The 26,119-nt window shown below is 45.1% G+C and overlaps 2 protein-coding genes across 2 annotated transcripts in view; both read left to right on the top strand.

Annotated features, from left to right (window-relative positions):
• Window positions 1–23,970, top strand: part of MLLT3 (MLLT3 super elongation complex subunit) — a 297,998-nt gene extending 274,028 nt beyond the window's left edge. Inside the window, exons 9-12 of the mRNA XM_045289372.1 lie at window positions 2,835–2,934; window positions 12,367–12,438; window positions 13,574–13,645; window positions 22,655–23,970. Coding sequence (XP_045145307.1) covers window positions 2,835–2,934; window positions 12,367–12,438; window positions 13,574–13,645; window positions 22,655–22,786 — 376 coding nt within the window. The 3' untranslated portion in view covers window positions 22,787–23,970. The remainder of the gene's footprint in view (window positions 1–2,834; window positions 2,935–12,366; window positions 12,439–13,573; window positions 13,646–22,654) is intronic.
• Window positions 10,264–10,854, top strand: LOC105978975 (GTP-binding nuclear protein Ran-like). The gene has a single exon (XM_013005665.1). The coding sequence runs from the start codon at window positions 10,264–10,266 to the stop codon at window positions 10,852–10,854; it is 591 nt and encodes a 196-aa protein (XP_012861119.1).
• Window positions 23,971–26,119: the final 2,149 nt, after the last annotated feature.

Below are 26,119 nucleotides of genomic sequence, written 5' to 3'. Positions count from 1 at the left end.
GTAATTCATGTCACTTATAATTAATAGTCAGGTTGAAATTGCCTCAAGGATTTTATTTCTTTATCATGAGGAAAACAAATAAGCATGCTTATTTTAATGTGTTTTGAGTAGGAGAAAAATATACTACTTGAATTTAAAGCCTGTTACAGTTATAATCTGTTGCATTAAATATTGTCCTATTATCCCTTGTTGTGTAAGAAGGCCCTAAAATTCTTAAACAGAATACTATCTGAACCCAAATTGAATAAACTCTATAGTTTCTAATTGGAAACTCCACAAAGACTCCTTAGGTCATGCCCTATCCGATTTCTTGACTGTTCCCTATGGCCACAGTTAACACCAATGGCCCCCCAGACTCCCTCTCTAGCACTTCTAAATGGGAGGAAATAAGACTTATGGCCTTGCCACTGGAGATCCCCTTGCAGAGGGGTCTCAGGGAGGAGATGAGCCAGACAGGGTGCGATGTAGCAACGATGAAAAATACAACTTTCTTCTAGTTCCTAAATGCTTCCTCCCACCCCCCTACTATCATGATCCGAATTCTATCTTGCAAGCCAGGCTAGACCAGAGGATGTACACTGGTACAGATAGGAACTGGAAACACAGGGAATCCAGGGCAGATGATCCCTTCAGGACCAGTAGTGTGAGTGGCCATACTGGAAGGGTAGAGGGAGAGTGGGTTGGAAAGAGGGAACCGATTACAAGGATCTACATGTGACCTCCTCCCTGGGGGACAGACAACAGAAAAGTGGGTGAAGGGAGACGTTGGACAGGGTAAGATATGACAAAATTATAGTTTATAAATTATCAAGGGCTCATGAGGGAGAGGGGAGCGGGGAGGGAGGGGAAAAAATGAGGACCTGATGCCGGGGGCTTAAGTGGAGAGTAAATGTTTTGAGAATGACGAGGGCAATGAATGTACAAATGTGCTTTACACAATTGATGTATGTATGGATTGTGATGAGTTGTATGAGCCCCTAATAATACGATTAAAAAAAAAAGACGTATGGCCTTGAATTGACATCTCCACTCACTCACTGGCACCAAGTTGATGCCACCTCAGAGCAACCCTCTAGGACAGAGTAGAACTGCCCCTGCGAATTTTTGTGACTTGTCACTGGTTACTGCAGCAGAAAGCCTCCTCTTTCTCTCACAGAGAGCCTGGTGGCTTCAAACTGCTAACCTTGCCATTAACCGCCCCACATGTAACCGCTATGCTGCCTTTTGAAGACTTTAATTGTACAGGAAGGAAATTACTAGGACAGAGGGCTCTGAAAGCAGACTAAACCCTGGGGTTTGGAAACTTAGTTATACCAGTCAGACTTTGTGTCCACTGGCAGTCCTCAGCTTTAGTTGATGAAAAATGCCTGGCCTATTTAGACAGTTCCCCAGATGCAGTAATTTTGAGGAACTGGGTGTTGTGTTATTAACTGTTGCCCTATCCACAGACCCCCCTGTGGGTCGCTGGGACACGCTGGGGGTTGTCTGGTGGGCTCTTGGGAGATGGTCATCTTTCCCCCTGCCTGACGTTTGCTGTGAGCACAGCGGTGCTAGTATAACATTGGGTCTTCCGGGTGCCCGTGAAGGCTCAACTCTCTGACTCTAAATGCCCAGCCTTCCACTCCCGTCAAGAAGCATCTAAACTCAGTGCATCAGCTGCACTTCTCATTAATGTTATTCAGTTAAGGAAAACGGGTTCCATCCATTTTTGCTGAATGGATGTCCTGGTGCAGATACACAGAAGTGTATCTCGCTAGCTTATCTCTCCAAATATTTTACAGCACCGGAGTGTGACTGCCTGTTTAGAGCGAGAGAACTAGCCTGATTTCTTGAGCATTGCCTGGTCCTAAGAGGAATATTTTTCTAGATTACAGTGTACCCAGAGAAAGGGAGACAAAGGCTGAAGGGCGGCGTTTTCAGAAGGAGGGCAGACATGGAGCAGTGTCGAATACAGAAATATATCCTACTCTGGCTACCAAAGGAAACTCCATTGTAATCTGAAATGTAGGGGCAACAGAGGTGGTAGTTTTATTGTGTTTAGCTGTTGAAAGATATCATTGCATTTCTTTTAAGCAGCTGTCCCAAGAACCTTCCTTTAGGCTGGGCTCGCATATTTCCCATGGATGCTGTCTGAATTGTGCACATGCTCAGAACTGGAGATGGACTTGAATGATTGCAACTTCGAAACGGTGGGAGGTGGTGCTAGCCTGCTGGGCTTCCCATCCTCTTCCTCAGATGGTGCCCTGAGCTGTCCGCGCTGCAGGGCTGCTGTCCCCATTTGACTTAGCAGTGGCTTCCACATCGGCAGCCTGCATTTTAGCAAAATGTGTATGTGTGTGTCCGTCCATCTGTCTGTCTCTGTGTCTGTTTATTTGTAGGTTAGCAGAGTGACAGGAAAGGAGAATAAAAAAGTAGTAACTTACAAACTGCCCCATTTTGTTGACCTTCCACAAACTCAGGTCACCCATTTGATACTAATGTGGATGGGGCTGGAACATGCAACCAACAAATGTCGCCAGTAAGGTAGAGTGGCTGAGCAGCACTGCTTGGCTATAAATGTTAGAACTACCACATTTATCCCTGTGACCCTGAGCCGTACTGTCTTTGTCTACGAAATATGATTATGAGATGAGAAATGACAGGTAAGGACCTTAGCACGGATTCAGGCACAAAATAAACTTTGATACACGTTAGCTTTTGTTGTTGAGAACAAGCATTGTCATGTTTAGAGTGTGGATTCCTTGCTCTGTATACCCAGGACCGGCTTATCTTTTTTTTAAGAAATCAGTAGTTCTTATTGATGTGCGTGACTTCTCGCCCTCTCTCCTTTTCAGAGTCAGCTTGAGCGACGGCAGTGACAGCGAAAGCAGCTCGGCGTCTTCCCCGCTCCATCACGACCCTCCGCCGCCCTTACTGAAGACCAACAACACCCAGGTACGCTGCTGGGCATGCCCTTCTCCAGACTCTGGAAAACTAAAATGTGTTAGACAGGGTTCTCTAGAGAGATAAAACCAAATTCTTGATAATATAATATATTTATTTATAAAGGTAATTAATATATAACAAGAAATGAAATGTTAAATCATAAAGATAATTAGATATATAATGAGAAATGAAATGTTAAATCATATACAGATAAATATACAATCTTAAATCATATACAGATAAATATGCAATCATATACAGATAAATACACAAGAAATAAACAGTTAAATTAGAAGCACTATAAACAGCTTAGTGCAACTCACGTCCGTGAGAGAAAGTTGAGAGACTAGCAGTCCTTCCAGTCTCCATCTGATGCTAGATCTTCCTGTATTTGTAGAGAGAGCTAGGTTATGTCAGCACAGCAGCCAATCACAAGGCAGGTCACCAATTGCCAGTTCCCAGCTCCAGAGAAGTCTTAAAGGGACCTCAACTTACAGCAACACAGTCCACAGGCTAGGCGTCCCACAGGCTCTGTAGCCTTTAAATTAAAGCACAGAACAAGCAAGGCAGCCGCACACTGGTCCGATGATCACAGAGCGAGAGACAAGAAAGGCAAGGCTCACCAAGCCATCCATCTCTCCGCCCCTCAGTCAATCCCACCTGCGTTTATCAGCCAGGCTGGCACAATAAACTGTCTCACTAGGGGTCACGATTTTCACAGCACACACAAACTTATGACCTCTCCATTACCCACTGGATGCCAATGAAATGGGAACCCATGCGTTGGATTAAACCCAGAGTGAGGGGGTCAAAGAACTTGTGTTGTTCTTAGAAGACGAGCATGTACACGGATGCCTTCGTTACAGAGACTATATGCAGGAAAGGATGGTGACCAAGAGTCCCCCGTTGACTCCTGATGGCCTTGCCCCATTCACCTCAGCAGTATGGAGGTGACGTAATAAATTAGAATGTGACCTTGTGACCAGTAAGAACCTGCTTCTTTGCTCTACCACTCAGTATTTCCTGGTGGGAAATTCACCTTTAACATCTGAGCCTCGGTTTCCTCATCCGTCTGTGGGGCTGTTAACACCTGTCTACCACATTCCAGCAGATGAGCAATTACTATACGAGAAGGTCATGAAGTAGTGCCAGTACCAAAGATGATGGTTAGTGGTGATAGGCGCTTTGCTGCAGTTAGCTCATTCACAAAATAAGGACCCTCATTTGTAATTGTAAGAAGTTTTTAAGTGCTTTTTCAGTCTCTATTCTATGCTGGGCACATATGCAGAACAGCTGGATTATATGAAGAATGCAGCATCAGGATTGGAGGAGAGCTGTTCACAACCTTACACTTGTGGCATCAATCCATTGTCATCAATGTGTTGTACAGTGGATTGATAACAAAGTGGCCTTGATGCACTTGCTGATAAAGATCAAGGATTTCAGCCTTTAATATGGATTATAACTCAATGTCGGGAAGACCAAAATCCTCACAACTGGGCCACTAAATAACATCATGATACACAGAGAAAAGATTGAAGTTGTCTATAAATTTTTATCTTGCTTGGATCCACAATCAATGCTCATGAAAATCAAATGATGCATTACGTTGGGACTAAGGTGCGTCTGACCCAAGCCATGGTATTTTCAGTCACCTCATCTGCACGTGAAAGTTGGACGTTGAGTAAGGAAGTCAGCAGAATCAACGCATCTGGGTTATGGTGCTGGAGAAGCCTGCTCACGGTCCATGGTCTGCCAACAAACAAACAAACCTACCCTGCAGGAAGTACAGCCAGCATGCTCCGTAGAGGCCAGGAGGGCGAGACTTCCTCTCAGGTACCTTGGACATGCTATCAGAAGAGAACGCTCCCTGGAGAAAAGGCTACCATGCTTGGTAAAGTAGAGGGACAACAACAAAGGGGAATGCCCTTGGCAAAATGGATGGACACGGTGGCAGAAGTCACGAAGACGGCACAGGGCCAGGCAGGGTTTTGCTCTCTTGTACAGAGGGGCCTATAAGCTGGAACTGACGCAACGCAGAGGCACTTAACAACAGCTGTTTGTAAGTGCAGAGAGAATGGCAATGGGCATCATGCAGCCACAGACTATAAAATGAGCAGAAAGAATGCTTACTAATGTGACCGTCAATTTAGGATGTAGTTATTTGGACAAGGTCTAGGCAGTACTTTGGAGGCTGTGATGTTGAGTTTGGGTTAATCCAATGAATAAGAAGGGGTGTTTAGAATACTTACTAAAGGAAGCTGTTTTCCAGTATGAATCTTGTGGAAGTCTTGTTGTGCAGTAGATTGATCATCTCATTACTGTTAAGTAGTTCTTATCTCTTTGTTTAGACAGATCCCCAGTGACCTGTGCCTGTAATAGCGGCCTAATCAAGTTTCCTTACATAAACTTGAAGCGTGTGCCTTTTCCCCTGAAATGGTGCTGTTTCAATCACAGGTGTTCTGTGGTTTAAAGTGGCCCTGGTGGCGAACTGGTTGCAAGTTGGCCCACTAACAGCAAGGTCAGCGGTTTGAAATCACCAGCTAGCTCCTCAAGAGTAACACAGGGCTTTCTACTCCTGAAAAGAGTTATAGTCTCAGAAACTCACAGGGACAGTTCCACCCTGTCCTATACTAGGAGTCAGCACGGCCGTGATGGCAATGAATTATGCCTGAGAAACTTTGAATTCAGGGTCTGTCTTACTTGGAAAGCATTGTTTTTTTACATTTTCTCTCTAAAGCTTGTGTTACAGTAGAAACAAAAGTTCTCTTACAATGTGAAGTCCCTCATTAATAAAGTTTATCCACGACCGAAACCCATCCTTGTGAAGACGGAGGGCTCCTTGTACCTACCCACCACCACCTCCCCTGTCCCTTGCCCGCACCTTACCAGGTGCAGTTCAACCACAGTTTCTCTTTATGTTTCTCTCATGAACGGCCACCCAGCATCATTGCCTGTGGCCAAAGGGGTGTTCATGGAGCTAGTTAATACTGAATCCCCACCCCAACCCCCTGTCCTCAACGTACTTCACCACCCCCACTGCCAGCCCTGCCCCTTACCCAACCATCTCTCCCTTCTGCCATGCCTGGCCCCCACCACCAGCCCATTATTTGGAGAGAAAGTAAAAAGAGGAAGGATGTAAGGATCATAGCCATTCAGTGGAGATCAGTAAGCTGGCTAACTAGATAACAGACTCTGTTATGAATATTTGTCCAGATACGAGTTGACGAAAGAATAGAAATTGGACCTTGAATATATTTTATATCCAATGTGGCATGTCACCAGGCTGATTTCTGCTTTTAGGAGATGGTGTATTAAAATTGGGAGACCTGGTGAGGTCGTAGGTTATGTGTTGTTGCTATACTTAGCAACTCTGCCAGAGAAACAAGAGCTTGTCTGTCTCTATGAAGAGTTGCCACCTCGGAAACCCAGGAGAACGGTTCCACTCTGCCCTGGAGGGTGGTTCCGAGTTGGAGTCGACTCGATGACAGTGGGTTTGTTTTATTGGGTTGGTTTGGGTGTGAGAATGAAGATCAGCGGTGGGTGATGGTTATGACAGTGCAGGGATAAGGACCATAGGGCCTGGTTTGCCTGCTACCATCAAGTCGACCTGCTGATCTATGGCAGCCCCTTGGGCATTAGAGTAGAACTTGGCTGCATATGGTTTCCCGCAGCTGAATTCACATAAGTAGAGTGCCGGCCCTTTCTTCTGAGGTGGCCCTTGTTGGACTCAAACTTCCAACCTTTTGGTTAGCTGCCAGGCATATTAATTATTTTCATTCACCACCAAGCTCAAAACACAACCATAGCTCACCGCCATTAAGCCGATTCCAACTCCTAGGCATCCTATAGGACAGCGTATAGCTGCCCTCTATGGGTTTCTGAGTCTGTAAAACTTTACGGGAGTAGAAAACTTCATTTTTCTCCTGAAGAGGGGCTGGTGACTTTAGGCTGCTAGCCTTGCGGCTGATAGCCCAGCTCATAACCTAGGCTTCTCCCCGGGAACTAGAGTGGGCCTTAGTAACCACCTTCATCTCCTTTAGTGTTGAGACCGTGCTTGCTCATAAATAAGTGTTGCTCTGCCAAGCCTTTCTCTCTGCCCTGCTAACTTAATAGTTGTCCCTGAACCCTTTCTGGATGAGCAGGCTCTGGCTGACCCTGACTTTCAGGAAAGACTTGGAATGTTTGTCAGAATTTTTCCCCCTACTGTCTAGCTAACAAAACCTACAACAGATAGATAGTAGCATCTCTTTGGAGAGGATGAGCATGACTTTATCCGGTTAAATGACATGCCACTAGTTCCTTGGCATATGTTTATTTGACAAATGTAGCTTCACATATGCAAACCATCAATCTGTCAGTAATACTCAGTTACCTATCACTTTCCCCATGCCCCGTTAAGCGTAAGAAAGCCCATATGCTTTCGCTTTCTGCCAATCGAGGGGAGGAGATGCCTGTAGCCTAGCAGTGCGAATGACATCCCCGGAGCTGGACAAGCAAAGAAGGGTTCTTAAATGTTGTTTAGGACTGTTTTCTTCACCCGCCCAAGGTCAGGTGGGACACTCTTCCTGTAAGCCAGGCTCTGGCTGGATCTTTTAAACATTCTGATTACTGTTATTATTATGTTCTATTTTTCCATGCTCCATCATTAAGAGAAGGGAAACAGTATAAATGTCAAAAAGCTAGAGACTCCACTTCGGGCCTGCAGTGTGTTTTAAGCCTGATTTTGGAAGGTATGTGATCATCTGAAATGAGAACACTGCTGTGAGGGCTGAACTTGGCCATGGGATGGCTAGAAGGTTCCTTCTTCCTTAGCCCCTGGCCCCTGGCTGCCTCTGGAGAATGCCCTCCTCCCCCGATTTCTGTAAAGCACCTGAGGTGCCTGTTGCCTCTTCTCATATCTTTCAAGGACTGGGAATGGAAGAAAGTGCTAATTGAATCAAACATTTTCTAACCGCTGAAGAAGAAAGCGAACCAAGAGGGAACCCCATATCAACAAAGCAAGGAATTAACCTGCTTCGATCACTTGTGACTGGTGCAGAGCCACCTGTGGTCATGAACATGAAAAGCCGACTGGTAGAGATCCCAGCTGCGGAGAAATCCGGTTGTCGCCTCTCACAAAGGGATGCTGGGAAGTATGATTTGCGAACGTTGATGCTCAGATTCTCAGCACAGGCGGGCTATGAATCACGGCGCTCTCATTTTCAGAGACTGAAAGGAGCCCAGGTGGCACTGTGGTTGTGTTTGACTGCTAACCTGAAGGTTGGCTGTTTGAACCTGCCAGCTGCTCCGCAGGAGAAAGATGTGAGAGGCGACTTCCTTATTAAAAATTAAAACTCAGACGAAACACACTGCCATTGAGTCGATGCCGACTCATAGTGACCCTAAAAGGCAGAAACACCCGTGTGTTTCTGAGATGGTAGCGTTCATAGGAGTAGAGCACCCCGTCTTTCTCCCACAGAGCAGCTGGTAGTTTTGAACTACTGACCTTGGAGTGCTCACACTATGCCGCCAGGGTTCCTAGTCAAGATTACAGCCCTGGAATTGCCAAGGGGCAATTCTACTCTCTTATGGGCTCACGATGCTCCGAATCAACTCCACAGACACGGATTTTTCAAACCGTGTTATAAATGTTGCATCTCTCCAACGGGGCTTCCGTGTCTGTCAGTAGAGCTTCTTGGAGAATAAGTTTTCACCTCTGTCATCAGAGATCACCTTTTCATCCCAAACTTCCCTGATGAGAATTTCAGACAAAAGCAAAGTATCCGATCCCTTAGTTACGGAGGGGCTTGGGGGGAGCTTGGAAGGAAGGAAGCGATTCATCGAGTTAATATTCGGCATATCATAAATCACCTCTTGGCCTGCAAGACATGCTGAATGGAATTTAAGTAGCCAGTTAAACTGGTTTGGAACGGGCCTGTGGAAGACGAGGTGCTGGGACATTCACATTATGGAGTCGGTCTCTCGAGATAAGAAGTGATCATAAATAAAACAATTGTCTTCGGCTTGGCTCAGCTCTCTCCCAGTGAGGTTTTGACAAAGCTGTTTATTTTGGAGCAGTGAGAGATCAAAGAAGGAAGATTAAGCCAGCCCTCTCTGAGCCGCCTCGCCTCTCCTCTCCTCTCGTAACTTGAAGCAGCTCTCGCTGACACCCGGCTCTTTTGTTCCTACCTTCCACGCAGCCTCAGAAGAAAGACACTAGGATTTCCTTGTGTTTTCGCCTCCCCTCCGGGTGCTGAGGCACTTAGGGGATGCACTGGGGCACCTCTGGGGTGGGACTGAAACCGCTCCCCCTAACGCTCATATTTTCTACTCATAAGGGAAGATAGTAGATCTTTCTAAACCTAGGTCGCAAGGTTCTGTTGCAGATACACAGGCCTGAGTCACTTAGACACCCAGACTGCAGTGAGTTGGGGACATGGGCCGAGAAAGGGGCCCAACACCATGGGAAATCTGTTTTCTTGTGCACAAGGCTGGCAGCAGACAAGGTTCCCCTTGCCGGAATCCCAGTGGAGTCTGCTGCACTGGCCAGCCAGAGAGCCGGCTTGGGGAGGAGTGCCATCTACTGACCTACTTACTGCTACCTGGCTCTCGGAGCCCTGCGCGTTCTCCCTGGGGCTCCTTGCCAACAACAAGAGAGACAGAGGAGTTGTGGGTGGTGGAGAGCCCTTTGTTTCCCTTTATCTGGGAGCATCGTTTGGTTGTTGTTGTTGTTGTTGTTGTTGTTGTTTAATGGGGAGCCTTGCTTCTGTGGCTAACCAATTTCCTTCCATTACCAAAAATATACTGTATTTTAAGTAAAGCCAGCCAAGTTAGCCACTTGGTTGTCTTAAGGTTAGAAACAGAGATGCCATAAGGTGGTGCGAGAAGCACCATTCTTACCTTAGACATTCCTCTAAGTTCAATGGAGAACAAAACAAAACAAAACACCCTTGGGCCGTATACATGGCCCTTTCCCCCAGAAGTAAAATGTATGTTATTAGAAGTATAGCTTTTTACTGCTGAATGAGAATCGAGTGCTCTCTTGCCCATCCCATTCATTGCTTTTTAATTTTATTTTTTTGCGTTCCCCAAATGTTTTCAAGTCCAGCAGACTGTATTTAGTAGAAATTAAAAATGTATTCACCCCTAAAAATCTCCTTTTAGTTGTAAAATATGGTAGGCCTGTGAATCAGTAGGAGCCCTGTTGGCAGTGGTTGAATGTTGGGCTGTGACCTGTAAGATATCAGTTCAAAACCACTAGCCGCTCCAAGGGAGAAAGGCTAGGCTTTCTGCTCCTGCTAAGAGTTACAGTCAAGTCAGATGCAGCCTGGAGACACTTCTGGAAGATCCATCACGATGGCCACCCAAGGAGAACCCCAAGTCCAGTTCAAACTCGTACTGGTGGGTGGTGGTGGTACTGGAAAAATAACATTTATGAAACGTCACCTGACTGGTGAATTTGAGAAGAAGTATGTAGCTACCTTGGGCGTTGAGGTCCATCCCCTTGTGTTCCATCCTAACAGAGAACCTATTAAATTCAACGGGTGGGATACAGCTGGTCAAGAAAAATGTGGAGGACTGAGAGATGGCTATTATATTCAAGCCCAGTGCGCCATTGTAATGTTCGATGTAACCCCTAAGGTTGCTTACAAGAATGTGCCTGACTGGCATAGGGATCCAGTTCGAGTATGTGATAACATACCCATCGTGCTGTGTGGCAACAAAGTGGGTATTAAGGACAGGAAAGTTAAGGCAACATCCATTGTCTTCCACCGAAATAAGAACCTTCAGTACTGTGCCATTTCTGCCACCAGTCACTGCCACTCTGACAAGCCCTTCCTTGGGCTTGCTGGAACACTCACTGGCGATCCGAACTTGGGGTTTGTGGCCACGCCTGCTCTTGCCCCACCAGAGGTTGTTAGGGACCCGGCTTTGGCAGCCCAGTAGGAGCATGACTTAGAGGTTGCGCAGACAGCTGCTCTCCCGGACGAAGATGGCCTGTGAGAGAACAAAGCTGGAGCCCAGCGTCAGAAGTCTAGTTTTACAGGCAACTGTCCTGTGATGTCAGTGGTACAGTGTGTTTGCCACTCTTATTATATCGCTAAGCAGAATGTGCTCATCTTTGGGATGCTGCAGGAGATGAATGGGCTTCGGAGTGAGTGTGGCAGTTAAAAACCTCTCTCTCTTTTTTGGACCCGCCTATCTAGCTGTTTGGGAACGCATTTTTCTTTCTTGAAATTCAAATACAAGACTGCTACAGTCACATCACAATACTCAGTGTGACGTTTTGTTCGTTAACTGTCATTCTCAGTCCTTTTCGTTAGAATAAAGTTGTATTTCAAATATCTTTTTTTTTAAAAAAAGAGCTACAGTCTTGGAAACCCACAGAGGCATTGCTACAGTGTCCTATAGGCTCACTAGGCGTCGGGATGGGCTCACTGGTGGTGAGTGAATCAGTGCTGTGTTATTAGGATAGAGAGTGGGTCAAGAGAAGAAGAGTAGAAGTATGAGGCATCCTAAAACAAATCATCCCTTTTTGTCATTTCCCCCCTTCCTTAATATTGGCCTCAGATTAGAATCACTGTTAATCAGATTAGCCTCATTACTAGGTAATGAGGTTATGATGAGAAACATAAATTACTTTGCTTTTTATGCCTGTCCATGTTGGCAAACAGTCATTAATAAGGAGAAACTGCCCTTTCCAACAAAGGCCATTTGGGAATGGCCTTTTCATAATCTTCAGGTTTTTAAGATTCTGTCTACTTATGCCACCTGTATCTATTAAATAATTCACTTAGGCTCCACCAACGACTGGGAACAACATTCGAGTCTACTGAGCCTGTGTTATAACCCGTGCAGATGAAAGGGAAGACACTGTTTTATCCTGGATATCATTGTTCAAAATGGAGAAGCTGAGCCCAGCTCTTCAGTCTTGGAGCAGGGGAGCTTCAGGTCAAGAGCCACCAGTGTAACTGAAGGCCATCTTAATTTCCAAAGCCGCATTACCTTCGAAGATGCAAATGAGCTGTAGAATCCCAAGCCAGGTCTCAAAGAGGCATGTGGATGTTTCTTTGGTCTACCCCTGCATCCTGAGCCAGGGACCCCTGGCAAAACAGCAGAAGGAATAAAAACCATCTTGCCAGTGTAGACTGTCTTCTCCGTAGAACGTAACTGCTCTATGTGTGCATGAGCGTGCTCCACGGAAGAGAATCCACCTGGCAAGTTTCGATCGGTTCCCTTAGCACCCACATTGTTTCACTTCTGTTGCCATGTCTCAGCATGGCAGATACAAATACGTTACTTCCCAAGAAGACATAAGAGAAGAAGACAGAAAACAGAGAGGAGACAGTGCTCTTTGGCAAGGGATGGTATTGCTTTGCAACCTGTCGCTCAGTCACTGCCTTGCCTTGTGTGACTGCTTGAAGTCAAATGTAACCCCGTGTTCTTTTTGATCCCTAGATTCTTGAAGTGAAAAGTCCAATAAAGCAAAGCAAATCAGATAAGCAAATCAAGAATGGCGAATGTGACAAGGTAGGTTCGCAACCCATGACTGAGCTTTTGTGTCTCCCTGGATCGGCCTTGCTGGTTCTCCTTTCAGTCCCTTCCTCACAAGGGCTGTATAGTTTGTTTCTCACGTCTTCCTGAAGTCTTCAGTGTTTAGCTTGGTCTTATGCTAGCATGTTGCCAGCACACCCAGGGATTTTAGGTATATGGAATTGAAAGGTAAGATAATTGTGGCAAAGGTAAGGGGGTAAAGAGAGGGGCCCTGGGATACAATGGGCTAAGCATTGAGCTGATAATGGAAGGGTCAAGGTCAGTGGTTCAAACCCACCCACTGCTCTGCGAGAGCGAGGAGGCAGTCGACTTCAGGAGCAGTTCTGTTCTGCCGTTTGTGGTAGCTGAGTCAGAATCAACGGGACAGCAGTGGGCGTGGGCTTTTGGAAGGGGTTGAGGACTCTCCAGTGAACAAGTCATCTGATCCTAGTGCCCCATGCTTTTTCAGAGTTCATCGTACAGCCCATGGCTGACTGCCGAGCCAACGTTGGCCTGATATGAGCAAGGCCCAAAAGCCTTTGCAGGGTCGGCATTCACAAACCTTTCCTTCCTCTTTAGTGCAAATAGTGCTCCTGGGGACATCCGTGCAGTCATGCTCACCAGAACCAGGGAACCTGAGCATATGGAAAGAGAGTGCCTCTCTGCCCTTTCAGAGGTGCACCTGCTGACCCAGGTGCTAATTGACAGTGAACTCTGCTTTTCATGAGGCAGTCACCAGCTGGCATTATTGTTTGGGACATAGTAAGTGTAAGCAGGAAGAAGTATTGGTTTGAGGATTATTCCTGATGTCAATGGTAATGGGTATTGTTCCTTCCATTTTCAAACAGCATTTTTCTCAGAGACAACATAGTTCTAAAGAATAACAAATGACGTTTGCCCAGGGAAGTCTGTTTGAACCCATAGTTTTGTGCTGAGTCCCCTGATCTCTGAACAGGACTTGTTGGGAGAAGATCGGTCTGCCCATAGCAAAGGCCTTTAGGGACTGAGTTCACTCTCCCTGGACTGTGGGGGGAGAGGAGAAGGGGAGCATTCAGCCTTTGCTTGTACTTCCTTGCCTGTTTATGTGCCACTTCTAAAAGTGCGTGTCCTTTTGGGGCATCCTCTTTTTCAGGCGTACCTAGATGAATTGGTAGAGCTCCACAGAAGGTTAATGACGCTGAGGGAAAGACACATTCTGCAACAGGTGAGAACTGCCTTCTAGAAGTCTCGCAGTTGGGTTTGCCCTTGGCTTGTGTGATAGTTCTACACAGAACTGGGCTTCTGCTAGCTGCAGAAGCCTTGGGGGAGGGTGCTCATTTCTGAGGCCACTTGGAAGGCGGCTTTGGGCCTTTGTGGTTGATCTCCATCCTTGCTGCTGAGGGCACATGAAGCCTTGGGCACCAGCAGAAGCGATGCCGGCATGTAGTCGTCCCTGAGCTGCTGAGCTCAGGGAGGGGAGAGGAGGAATGCAAAAACGTGGGGGGACTGGCTGATTTTATGGAATGGCAGTGATCAGACTGAGTCAAGGGTTGTAAACATCTGTCATTCAATTTCATTACTTTTTGTCGGTCTGATTCTAAAGAAAATAATTGTTTCCTTACTTCTCTTACACAACATGCATTGTTATGAACGCAACTGTGGACCACTTATAGTGGAGCAACTTCTGTTAGTGCCATGTGATGTTTTATGATGATAAGAAAGGTGGTTTGGGGCTTTCATAGCATTACAGTACATTCCTCTATTGCATCAACAATGGCTCCTGATAAAATAATTTTTATTTAGCTCCCAAAGAGAAGGCTGTGTGTTCTCAAATCTCAAGTGGGTTTATAAGCTGTTTTACAGTTTGCATTTTTTAAAACTACTCTCAAATGACTTGTAGCTAGAACTTAGTCTGCTCTGCAGCAGCTCAAGCACACTCTCTCCCACTCTCTGCATGTGTGTATGTGTTTCAGTTTGTAATTTTAAATGCTTAATAGCTGATGGCCACATTTATAGTCTGTGTACATTTTGGTTCAAGTCTATAAATACACACTCTCAAACTTGCCAAGTTTTCTAATTGGCTTGTTAGGTTTCCTTTTTTATATTATTTTATTGTGGTTAAGACATTATGTGTACCAAACTCATGCCATCTAGTTTAGTCCAACTCATAGTGATCCTAAATAGCGCTCCCAAGGCTGTAAATATTTATAGTAGCAGATAATCTCATCTTTCCCCCATGGAGTGAGTGCCTGGTAGGTTTGAACCACTGACCCTGTGGTTACTAGTTCAATGCTTACCAGACAGTCCCACCAGGGCTCATTCATGTACTTACTCATGCATTTTCTCTCTCTCTCAATATTTACCAGTTAAACATTTTTTACATGTGTAATTCAGTGGCATTTTCAAATGTATAATTCATGATTAATGGCTATGCAATTAGCACCTCTACCGTTTTCAATTTATTCCACCATCATTAACAAAGACTTCCCATTTCTCTCTGGTCACCATTGATAAATACTGGTCACTCTACATTTGCCTGGTTTTTTTTGTTTGTTTGGTTGGTTTTTTTTGCCTGTTTCATCTAAGTGGGATCACACAATATTTGTCCTTTTGTTGTGACTGCATTATTTTAGTCTATATATCAGGAGCTCCTCGGGCTGAGCTATATTCCATTGTAGTCTATACAACACATTTTGTAGCCCATCCATCTGTTGATGGATACTTACCCTGCTAGACTTGTCATCAGCCCTGTGGGAGAAAGCCCCGGCAGTTTGATCCTGTACAGATTACAACCTAGAAACCCCTATGGGACAGTTCAACTCTGTCAGATGAGGTCACTGTGAATATGAATCAGCCTAGTAGCACCTAACAACACAAAAGTTTTCAACGACGATGACGATGATGATGATGATGATGACGACAAGATCTACAGCTGCAGGAATGTGATTCCTACTTGCACATTTTGCATTTCCTTTTAGGTGAAGGGGGAGGGGAAGGGAGGCAGCATTTGAGTGGCTCGCCCTAGGGCATAGCCTCATATTTTGGTTGGCTGTTTTCGTTGCCTTTCTCATGTAAAATGGAGAATGGCGTTGCTGCCACTCAACAATTCCTTGTAGCTAATTGACTGAGTGCTGATATCAACTTGTCTGCCCATCATCCCTTCTTTTTCCAAGTGCCAGTTCAGACCCACAGTGGAGCCCTTGTCCAATGAATCTGTCACCTCCAAGGTGGGCCCAAAGGGCTAAAGAGATTTTGTCCTGTACAAAGGTGGACATTGTGTGGGCAGGGTTGGGACACCTTCACAAAGGAAGTCCTTGGCTTCTTACCTTTCCCCCGGCCTTCCCAGTTTACCATTGCCCTTCATAGAGAGCTTTGAAAGAATGGCAAGGGTTGGTGACGTACTCAAGAGTTTCATCCAAGTGGATTCTCTTCAATTCTAGAGCTGCGGTTCTCAACCTGTGGGTCACAACCCCTTTGGGGTTTGAACGACCCTTTCACAGGCGTCACCCTATTCTTAAGAGTAGCAAAGTGACAGTTGTGAAGTAGCAATGAGAATAAATTTATGATTGGGGTCACCACAATACAAGTAACTATGTGAAAGGGTCGCAGCAGTAGGAAGGTTGAGAAGCCCTGTTCTAGAGGGAGAGTGGGATCCCTGAATGTTTAACCTGGCATCAAGTCACTCCAGGGCAGGCAACATTTCACCCTAATTGCATTCCCTGGCTAGTTGAAAGTGCTCAGTCTTTGGCCTTTTGCCTTTCGACGCAGCAAGGCTCGTGGTTATGATGCCACGATGCATGTGTTGCCACGGTTTACTGCTTAATGAATTCCTATCGTCAAACCCAGCACCATGAAGACCAACGGCATTCTCCATGTGGAGGGCAGCTCATCTTGAAGAATGCATTTCACAAAGTCTACATCCCCTCTGCCATGCAAGCCTGGACACCTGAGCAGGCTTTCTCATGGGCCCAGGGTTACAGCCTAGAACTTTTCTTCAGACTTGTGATGCTAAATGCATCCTCCCAACAAAAGAAGCTTGGTCTTCCAATCTTACGTGGCTCACAGAAGTGCTCAAAAGCTTTGTTTCGCACTGGGAGCATGAGGGACCAGCACCCACAAGCATCTAGTTCATCAGCAAGCATGGCTCAAGAGCTCCTATAAAAGGTGCAAACACAGCCCTGGAGGCAGCGCTGGAAGATGGGTTGGAGGAATTCACAGTGACCTCACCAGTGGACTCGGCCATATCGAAGATCATGCCGGTGAGGCAGATCGGACACCCTGTCATTCTCTCATACTCCAGGCCGCCGTGAATCAGAGCCCACTCAATGGCAGCAAGCCACAGGAACCACACAGCGCATCATCTCGATCCAATTCAAAGCAGGGTTGGTGAAGAGCACTATCTATTTGAAAGAGGGGTCTTTGTTTTGGTTTTCCATCTAAAGATGCACACAGTAGCCTGCATGGTACCCCCAAAGGTGGTGTGGCAGGAAATAAACCATCCGAGCGGTCAGCACAGCAGCTCTTGGTGGGGACATGAGTTCCCATGCCCTTCTTTTTCGACACCTTGCACCTCTCTCCTGGCACTGGACTTTGATCAGACTTCTTTGGGAGGGCCCGTCTTAGGACCACGCCACCGAGAGCGGTGCATTCCTTAGAGGGAGGCGGACTGTAGGTGTTCAGTAGCCAGCGGGGGTTGTTAGGTTTCATGGCCCGCATCATTGGAGTAAGACATTTTAATGGTAGGTCACCGATGCGCCAGGATTCCTGGAAAGCTCTGGCCTTCACTTTTCTTTATGAAGTCTTCTTGCCTTGACTGAGGCCATGAGTGCACACACCCAACAACGCAGAGCACGAATGCTGTTGCCTTTGGCAAACAGCCCTGACTTCCCCCAACTGCAGCCCACAGCGGACTGCTGCTCTGAGGCTGGGGCTGCCTTCACCGTGATCTACTCTATAGACTCCTGTGAAAACACAAGCTTGTTTAAGTGAGAGTTCTCAGACCCATGGGGGGGCGGGGGCAGGGAGGTGGTGTTTGCCTGCCTGTCTCTGCAGAGCCCGGGGGTTATGGAAGAGGAGGTGCGTGGTGGCTGAAGCGCTCTGGAACCCTAGAAGAGACTCCGATGGGTGGGAATGATGACTGCCCAACTGCCTGTGGGACAAACGTTCGCGTTTGTTTTCAACTTAAGGGTTGTTTTTTTTTTCCAGAAAGATTTTTCACTGCTCCACTTTCTATTAATTTTTTTATTACTTGGTGGAAAGTGACATTGAAACACTGAAAATCACTTTTTAAAACAAGTGTAGGGATAGTTTCCGAGTTCCCTGTTACCTCCAGGGGGGAATGTGAGGGCTGAGTCCTGCTGGTGTAAATGGGTGACATCAATGCTAACTGCAATGTTAGAGGTTCAAATCTACCTGGAGGCTCTTGGAAGAAAGACCTGGGTGTACGTCCATCACAGTGGACACACTGCCCACCCCAACACTTGCCAGGGGTCTGAATTGACTAGAGGGTGGTTTTAGCCTTGACTTCTCGTCCATCGTGGTTTTAGCCTCGAATTTCAACTGCTTTCCCTCATTTACTCTCTCCACTTACATCATTCCCTCTTACACACGTTTATCCACATGGTATAAAAAACAAACAACTTCTAGTCTATTTTGCCTGAGATTTCGTCTCGAGCCTTTTTCCTGCTTCACCTGTTTTAGTGCTGATGAAATGGCCAACAGTCAGACAGGGGAGGAGAGACCAAGACAGATGAAGCCTGATCGTTCCTATGCTGGGTAATTGGCTCCCAAATCATTAAGGATAAGCTTATATGTACATGGTAATCATAATCATGTTGCTCTGATCAGTGTGGCAATTTGTAGTGTAGAAAGATGTTCAGCTTCGTTTGCCACATCTTTGCTGAGGCCCTGCACAGACCTGTGAGGTACCAGGTAGAGCAGGTGGAATTATTTGCTTCTTACAGGTGAGGGCCCCGAGGCTCATGGGTTCTAATGTCCTGTCTTGTGCTACTCAAATAATATGCAGATTCAGTCCTCAATCGACCAGATCCGGGCCTCTTTATTCTGAATACCTTGTCACTAACTGACTGGCCAGCTGGTTCTTGGGGGGAGTTGGACTCTGGTCTAGTCATTCAAATTTGTTATATGCATTTGAAAATCCAGTATCGCCCAAGAGGCTGTTTGCCTCTATTCTGATTTGTGTACGTCCCTCAGTCCATCAGGGTGCCTGCACAAGCTGGCAAAGCAGGTCATTCACTTTGGGAAGTGCTCTTAATTCAGCCTTTAGTAAGGATAGAATTTCCAGGAGAGGGGTGGTGGGTGTGGCTGTCATTGTTGCATCTCTCTGCACATAGAGATCTGCATGGGTGACTGGCCCAAAGCATTATAATGCTTAACTATCAAAATGAATGAACAGTTTAAGTCTTTCACTATTAATAAGATTTCATTGATATAATTAATGATTAACATTACACATATGTAATACATACCTGTAATTTGGCTTTCTAATATGTTTGATGCATGTAATAGAATCCTGCCTGAGTCCAAAGGTCTGATTAAGTAAGTAAGGCTCCTCTGCCCACCCTTTCCCTCTATCACCCACTCTCATTTATATAGCAGTACGCCCAGAGGTAAGTAGTCCATGGCCAGTGTGATAACCAAAAAGAAAGATGGTTTCTTTCTGTGTGTCAACCTTTCCTTGACTCTTTCTAAGAGTGATCTCGTGCAGTGTGTGTCTGTTTGTGATTGCTTTCTTTCCCTCAGCATGCTGTCTCCCAGGCTCATCCATGTCGTGACTGTTCCCCAGTTTCTTCACTATGTAACACTGCATAGTGTTCCATGTATATGTGTACCATAATTCATCCAACGGTGAGCAAGGCAGTATACAGTAAGGGAGAGTGCAGCACTACATGACCGATGGCAAAGTAAAACACTGAGAGTATACAAAAAATAAAAGACAAGACAGGCAAATACTATTACATATGCAATCTTGCAATAATAGTAATTACAAAAAGCGTTATGAATAGATGAATAGGTAGGCATGTAAGCTGAACAGAGGGAAGGCAAATGAGAGGAACACCCTTGGTATATATAGGTTTGGCCGAGGTGATTTTACATGAGTATTTGCATGTGCTGCAAATATATCCAAGGATATTGTAGGGCACACAGTGGGAGAAGCTATGCACTGCTTAGCCATGGCCAAACACCATGAAGGATTGCACCAAGGAGACATAGGCCCACAGTTGTAGGAGCATCTAAGTCACTTGGTATAGCATCTTCTTCAAAGACAGTATTCCGAATCCTACTCTAGTGATCAACATTCAGAGTCTTAAGAACTTATCAGTGACCTCCTAGATACCACCGCTGAGCTCTCCTTGTTAGAGCAAGGAAGGGTGAAGAAAGTCAGAGAAGTAATTGGGCCCAAAGGATTAATGGACTACACAAACACACCTCCACAAGACCAGAAAAACTCATTGGTGCTCAGCTTCCACTACGGACGGTTCTGATCAAGATCACAAGAAAAGAACCCGGACAGGGAGGGAGGAAAAAAATGTAGAGCAAAATTCAAAATAAATTTTTAGCAAGACCAGACTTATAGGTCTATACCCTTAAGACTATGATCCTAAGTCACCCTTCAGTCCTGGAACTGAACCCTCCCCCAGGGATCCACTTGCAGTCAAATAATAAGCAGGGTTATGAAGTGAACTGGAGCTCTGGTGCCATAATGGTTCCCCACTGGGCTGTGATGGCCCTCCAGTTCTGCAGTTCAAAACCACCGGCCACTCCTCGGAAGAAAGGTGGAGCTTGCTATTCCTGTGAACAGTGACAAGCCTACCCTGTTCTAGAAGGTGAACCTTGACGCGCTGGCAGTGAAATTGGTTTGGGTTTGATAGAGAATTACAGCACCGAGAGAAATGCGTTCCTCGGGATCATCAGCTATTCCAGACTCACAGGGAGCACTTGCCCCCAAACAATGTTCAGAGGCAGGAAGGGGCAAGCAGGAAGGATGAGTGGGAAAGGGGGCCCAGCGAGGAAGTGGGGGAAGTGCTGGTATGTTGAGGGGATCACAAACATCATTAAACAAAAGTTGATAAATCATTGAGTGGAAAACTTAATTTGTTCTGCAGACTTACACCCAAAGGACAACAAAAAGTAGAAAAATAAACCAACCCCCCAAATAAAAAGCCACTCAACTGTCACAGCATCCTTTTGTTTTCCTGGTTCTGCCACCTCATACGTCACGGCATCCTCATGATGGAAAGACAGCTGCCTGCTGCCCTGCCAGGCATTGCACCGCCATTCCTGGCAGGGAGGAGGCGTGAGGTGTATGTTCATGTCACGGTTTTTTTGCTTGGATCTTCTTTTCCTGGTCAGTGACCAGGAAATTAATTTTTTTAAAGCAGTGACTGCCAAGTCACACAAGTGGGTCCGTGAGTCTTTCAGGTGGTGAAAGTCCGTGGTCACCTTGCTGTGCCCAGTAAAGCAGGCTTCTGGCAGCAAGGAGGGAAGGATGCGTGGACGTTCGGTAGGTAACTTGTAGTGCCTGTCATGGCTCAATAAGAGTAACCTGTTTTATTAAGCCCAGAGTTATGTCTTCAGAGAGTTATAACAGATTGAATAAAGCAATAACCACTCAATCTGGAGTGGTGCCTTGAACCAGATTGGGGCTTACTGTGACCCTCATGTCTCCGAGGAGGTCCAGGGAAAAGGTCAAGACAAGGAGCACTGTTCTGTTAGGAGCCACTAACCCACAGGGGATCGTTCACGATGCACTATTTCTTAGAGGAGACTAACTCGCTCTCAGCAAGAAGGGAAGGTTGACAATTTCATGTCTGTTCTTTTTCACATGGAAATCAGGAAAGGTAAAACTTTGTTGAATAAATAAGTAATTAAAGTTATTCTCTTAAGATTTGTGAACTGCAGAGCACCAGAGGCACATGACAGAAAGACAGGTGAGCATCTAATAGCCGGTGGAAAGGTTTGCAAAGTGATTTCTCTGCACACACATTTCTGTGGCTCTCATGCCTGTACGCTCCCATAAAGAGTTCTAGTTTTGGAAAACTGCAGGGGCTGTTCTACCTGCCCTTGTGGGGTCACTCTGAGTCAGAACCAACTGTGGCAGTGAGTATGGTTTCTTAGTGGGTTTGGTACCTATTACCTGTGAGTCCGCCCCCCTCGTCCCCCCTCTCATTTACTCACAGTGCACACCCTTAAAATCCACTCTGCCCAGGCACACTATCTGATGCTATTTTTAAGAATAGCAATGGAAAGACACCTCATGGGATAAAAGGATCTTTCTACCCAGTCACCAGCATCATTGTTAACTTTAAAACCTCGTCGGAGGCACTGTGAAATCAAGAGAACAGTGCTCGATCGATCGCTGCGGTGGAGAAGCATTTTTCCAGCAGTTGGAGCCAATACAATAAGAACCGAAAAAGTCATTTGGTAGAGCTGTTGTCAAAGGGCAAACAGCGGCATTCTTTCATTCGGTAGATAATACTCATCTCCCCAGAATACCCAAAGGAATCAATGAGATGTGATTCTAAGTAATGAATATATTTTTGTTGACATTTAACAGTGAACAACTAGATGGGTTTTCACAAAGTGAATACATCTTACTTTGTAATCAATGCCCAGGTTAAGCAAGAAGAAGGTTCTAGTACCCTGGAAGGCCTCTTTAAGCTCCCTGCCAACCATTACCCATCATCTTCAAGTGGGATTGTAGATTATTTCCATTTTATTTCTGTCTGCCTTCTTATATTTCCTAAGAATCCAATAATTGTGTAATCAGAAAACAGGTGTGTGTGTGTGTGTGTGTGTGTGTGTGTAAATATGTAATGCTCATATATACAATTTTGAAGGCAATCTAGGGTAGAGTTTTCTTACATTTATTAAATATGTTTGTTGTCAATTCTATAGGGACTCTACAATCTCTACCATCCAACCCCCCACCCTCAATGTTCCACACCCACCTTAGTGTATTTGATCTGTTGCTGTCTTGAAAATAGTTTAAAGAGTACAAATGGCAAGGGTATGATCTACTTTTTTGAGAATTTCAAAGGCTTAATCTATCCATGACTTACCAAATTGGCCAAGAAATTGCTTGGTGCCATTAGTCCCCTAGGTCCTCCTTGGTGTCGGTCGGAATATCACTGGATGACCCCTTCCTCGATCTCCCTCTTTCCCTTTTGTTGCCTGTTGCTTACTGCCCACATTTCTCTCCTTTATCCTCTAGATTGTGAACCTTATAGAAGAAACTGGACACTTTCATATCACAAACACAACTTTTGATTTTGACCTGTGCTCGTTGGACAAAACCACAGTTCGCAAACTACAGAGTTACCTGGAAACATCTGGAACATCCTGAGGACACAGCTGGATGCATCAAATACTATTGGGGTTTGGGGGGGTTGGTTTTTTTTTTTTTTTGGTTGTGATTTTTTTTTGGTTTTTTTTTCTTTATATGAAAACACTCAGAATGATGCAACCAAAAGGGAAAAAAGCGAAAAGCAAACAACCTTCAGCTTTACTTTTCTTTAAAGCCAGTCGTCATCTCTTGATAAAGGAGAGGTTAAGCAAACCAGCCTCAGTGGACCACGCTCTTCTCTCCACGGAAAGCCCCAGGAAGAGTTAGCCTGGATAGCCTTGAAAACAAACCAGTCAAACACAACACAAGACAACTTAAAGAATGTGTATGGTATCATGTCTCTCTGGTGGTTCATTCCACAGGATGAACGCATATTCAACACACTGCCTTATTACATAACTGATCTATTTATTATCGCATACAGATAACCGAAAGTTGTGGAGGGAATGACACCACCAGACGTTATAAGTACTTGGTCCCGTGGATGCTCTTTCAATGCAACACCCTTGCCATCCCAAGCCCAGTGACCTTACTCGTGTGCCATGCCACTTCCACCAACTTTTTCAAGTCTTTAACTCATTGCAGTCTGTATTTTCTGACTTCGTCACCCCCCCCTCCTCCCCCAGTTCCAGGACACACATTATTAACTGGAGGGAAAGGGAGGGGGGGACCAAATAGCCACCCTGAGTTTCTTCTTTGTGGTCTTTTTCCTGAAAGTTGTGGCCGGTTCCTGGCTGTATCCATGTAATGATCTTGGACCATGGTAGGAAATGCACCAAATAGGATCATATGAATTGCTGTCTAGCCTTAGTCAATAAACCTGTAGGACTTTTCAACAAAAGTGTACCCGAATCCAGCATCTGAGCTGTCGTCATTCTCGTGTCTTGTTTTGCTATTATAACATTAGATAAATCTGTAAGTGAAGGCATTCCACGGGTCATCGGTTTGTTTGTTTTTAAAGGAGTATGGATCCTGTTTTCTAAAGAAATGTAGAAATTCTGAATTTGGACCTATTTATTAGGAAGCTCTTCAGCTTTTTCCAGCTGCCAATGTGTTACACGTCCTCACCCTCACACCTGGAGTAAAAGATCTTTCTTTGTTCACCTGTGATCCCCGTAGACTCTTTTTTGTTTGACAAATTAAAATCTTCCTTTGGAGGCAGCTTCTTGGCTGTCCGACCTTAAGAGATTATGTATTAACTTGTAGATGCGGTGGTTCGATACCTGTTTAGTCCTTGCTGGTGTTTCCAGAAGGCTTTCTTGTATGGGTGAGAATGCAGATGGTGGGAGGGCTGCAGGGTTGGGGTGGGTATTTTTGTTCTCGATGTCCCTTTGGTTGGAAACTAGAACTATGTCATGTGGCATGCAAACGAAAGCAAATTATTTTTAAAAGAAAGAAAAGAAAAAGAAAAAAAGTACTTTTCGTGTCATTATTCCATTCTCTCCAGAAACGGGGAAAATGCAAAGGGAGACCAGGTCATCTTGTAAGTTTTGGGGGTTTTCTTTCACCAGGAATTTCATGGCAAGCGAAATAAATGAGGAACGACTTCTGGATCCAAAGGTTTGGTCACAGCATCGGCCGTGTGAAGCTCTCTAAGTGTGCTAATAGCTCGGTGTCTCCCTTGTTTCTTCCCGTGCCAGAGGCCGTCCTTTCATCCAGAGATTAACTAGTGTCTGCCCAGAAAGTCGTCTTGCCAGACCCATTCTTTTGGGCAGTAGTGTCAATGCAGGCTGATAATGGAACTAACTCTGCATTTTACAAAGGGATTCCCTAGACGGTTTCTTAGTAGCCAAAGACATGATTTGCTTCCTTTAAAAATTATAATACAGCCACACTTCTTGTAGATTTCTTCACTGAAGCATCTTCATAAGAGGATAAGTGTGTCATTGTTATTTTTTAATACAACAATGTTAGGGCTCTTACTAGTGATCGGTGTGTCCCATCATTGGAACATTTGTGTGTCTTCCATTTCTCTGCAATTTCAGAGCGCCTTTGACCTGCCGGGACTAGCGAATTGTACGGCTGTACTTGTGTTTCGTTTGAAATTTTACAGGTTGTGTGCGGGGTGGGCAATGTTTATATGGAAGTGTTTGCAAAATTGATAAGCAACCTTTACAATTTTCTGACTTGCTAATCCACATATTCTCATCAAACTAGAAAGTTCATGTGGTTAACATATCGGTGTAGCTTTTCTGGAATTGTACAATTGGAGCCGATTTTATTTTTGCCACTCCATTATGTAGTAGAACCTATGACTTGACAATATAAATCTTCTGGTTTTTTGTTTTCCTTAAGTTCCTAACCAAGGAATTAAGTAACATTGAAAGGGCCAAGTGACAAAGATTACCAAGAAAGGCAGCTGTTAAAGTGAGCAAGTGTAGATGATAGAGCAGATGTCTTGTAAAGATCATCAGAATACAAGTTGGTGAAGTTATTGAGGATGCGTCTCCATTATTTCTTGAGTCAATAAAACGAGTTTTCCATAAGATTCTAATTTTTAAGTGAAACAAAAATATCAAATTTCACTTAATTTCAAATACAGGTCTCTTAAAGGAACCCACTTGGTGCTGCCACGGTGATAGGCTGTCACCTCTGGATATACTGTTAGCACATGTACCCTAACAACAGCAGGGGGAGATGGCAGGGCTTAGTTTCTGTGGTGGATAGATGAGGGGGCTTCAGAAAGTCTGTGGTAAAAACAATTTAAAAATGAGATTTTCCCTTGAACTTTTTGAAGGCCCTTGTGTCTATGATGTGTCAAAGAAAATGGAAGGCGCGTGAGTAGGGTTTGCGTCAGCTGGAGTACGATAATAATGATTTCTTTAACCACTGCTTAATGATTAGCAGAGGGGAAAATAGATGTTGAAAACTTAGTTTCTTATGAAACTCCTTTATATGAGGAGGGACAATCCTTTTTTCTTAGGATCTAGCTGTCAAGTCAGCGACCAAACAGTTTGCACTTATTTCTTGTTGCCACCATTCAAAGCTCTGTGTCGCTTCATGTGTCCAGACATCTCTACATGCTCGTCTAGCATGCTGAAATAGGGAAGAACATGAAAACTAGGTCAGGAGACAACACGGGGGTGGGGGTGGGGGGATCTCAGCGTCTTTAAATGCTTTAAAATTGCTAAGCAAATCTCCCTAGTCCGATTAATTACCCACCTTTACATGGAAAGCACCCATAAAAATTGTTTGTCTTCCACTAAAAGAAAAAAAAAGTTTCTCTTGGCCCCTTTACAGACCCACCTAACGTTTTAAAAAAGAACAATTTAGGTCTCCCTAACATCCCACACACACCCCCGTGAGACCCACATGTGTAGCGCAGGTATCTGC

Source organism: Echinops telfairi, unplaced genomic scaffold (genome assembly GCF_000313985.2).
Source record: "Echinops telfairi isolate 266 unplaced genomic scaffold, ASM31398v2 ScPeMD7_25;HRSCAF=90, whole genome shotgun sequence".
NCBI lineage: Eukaryota > Metazoa > Chordata > Mammalia > Afrosoricida > Tenrecidae > Echinops > Echinops telfairi.
This window is presented reverse-complemented; position numbering and strand designations above follow the sequence as displayed.

What these genes read in the sequence shown, in the direction of transcription:
- LOC105978975 (XM_013005665.1), top strand. Translation starts at nt 10,264, where the DNA reads ATGGCCACCCAAGGAGAACCCCAAGTCCAGTTCAAACTCGTACTGGTG.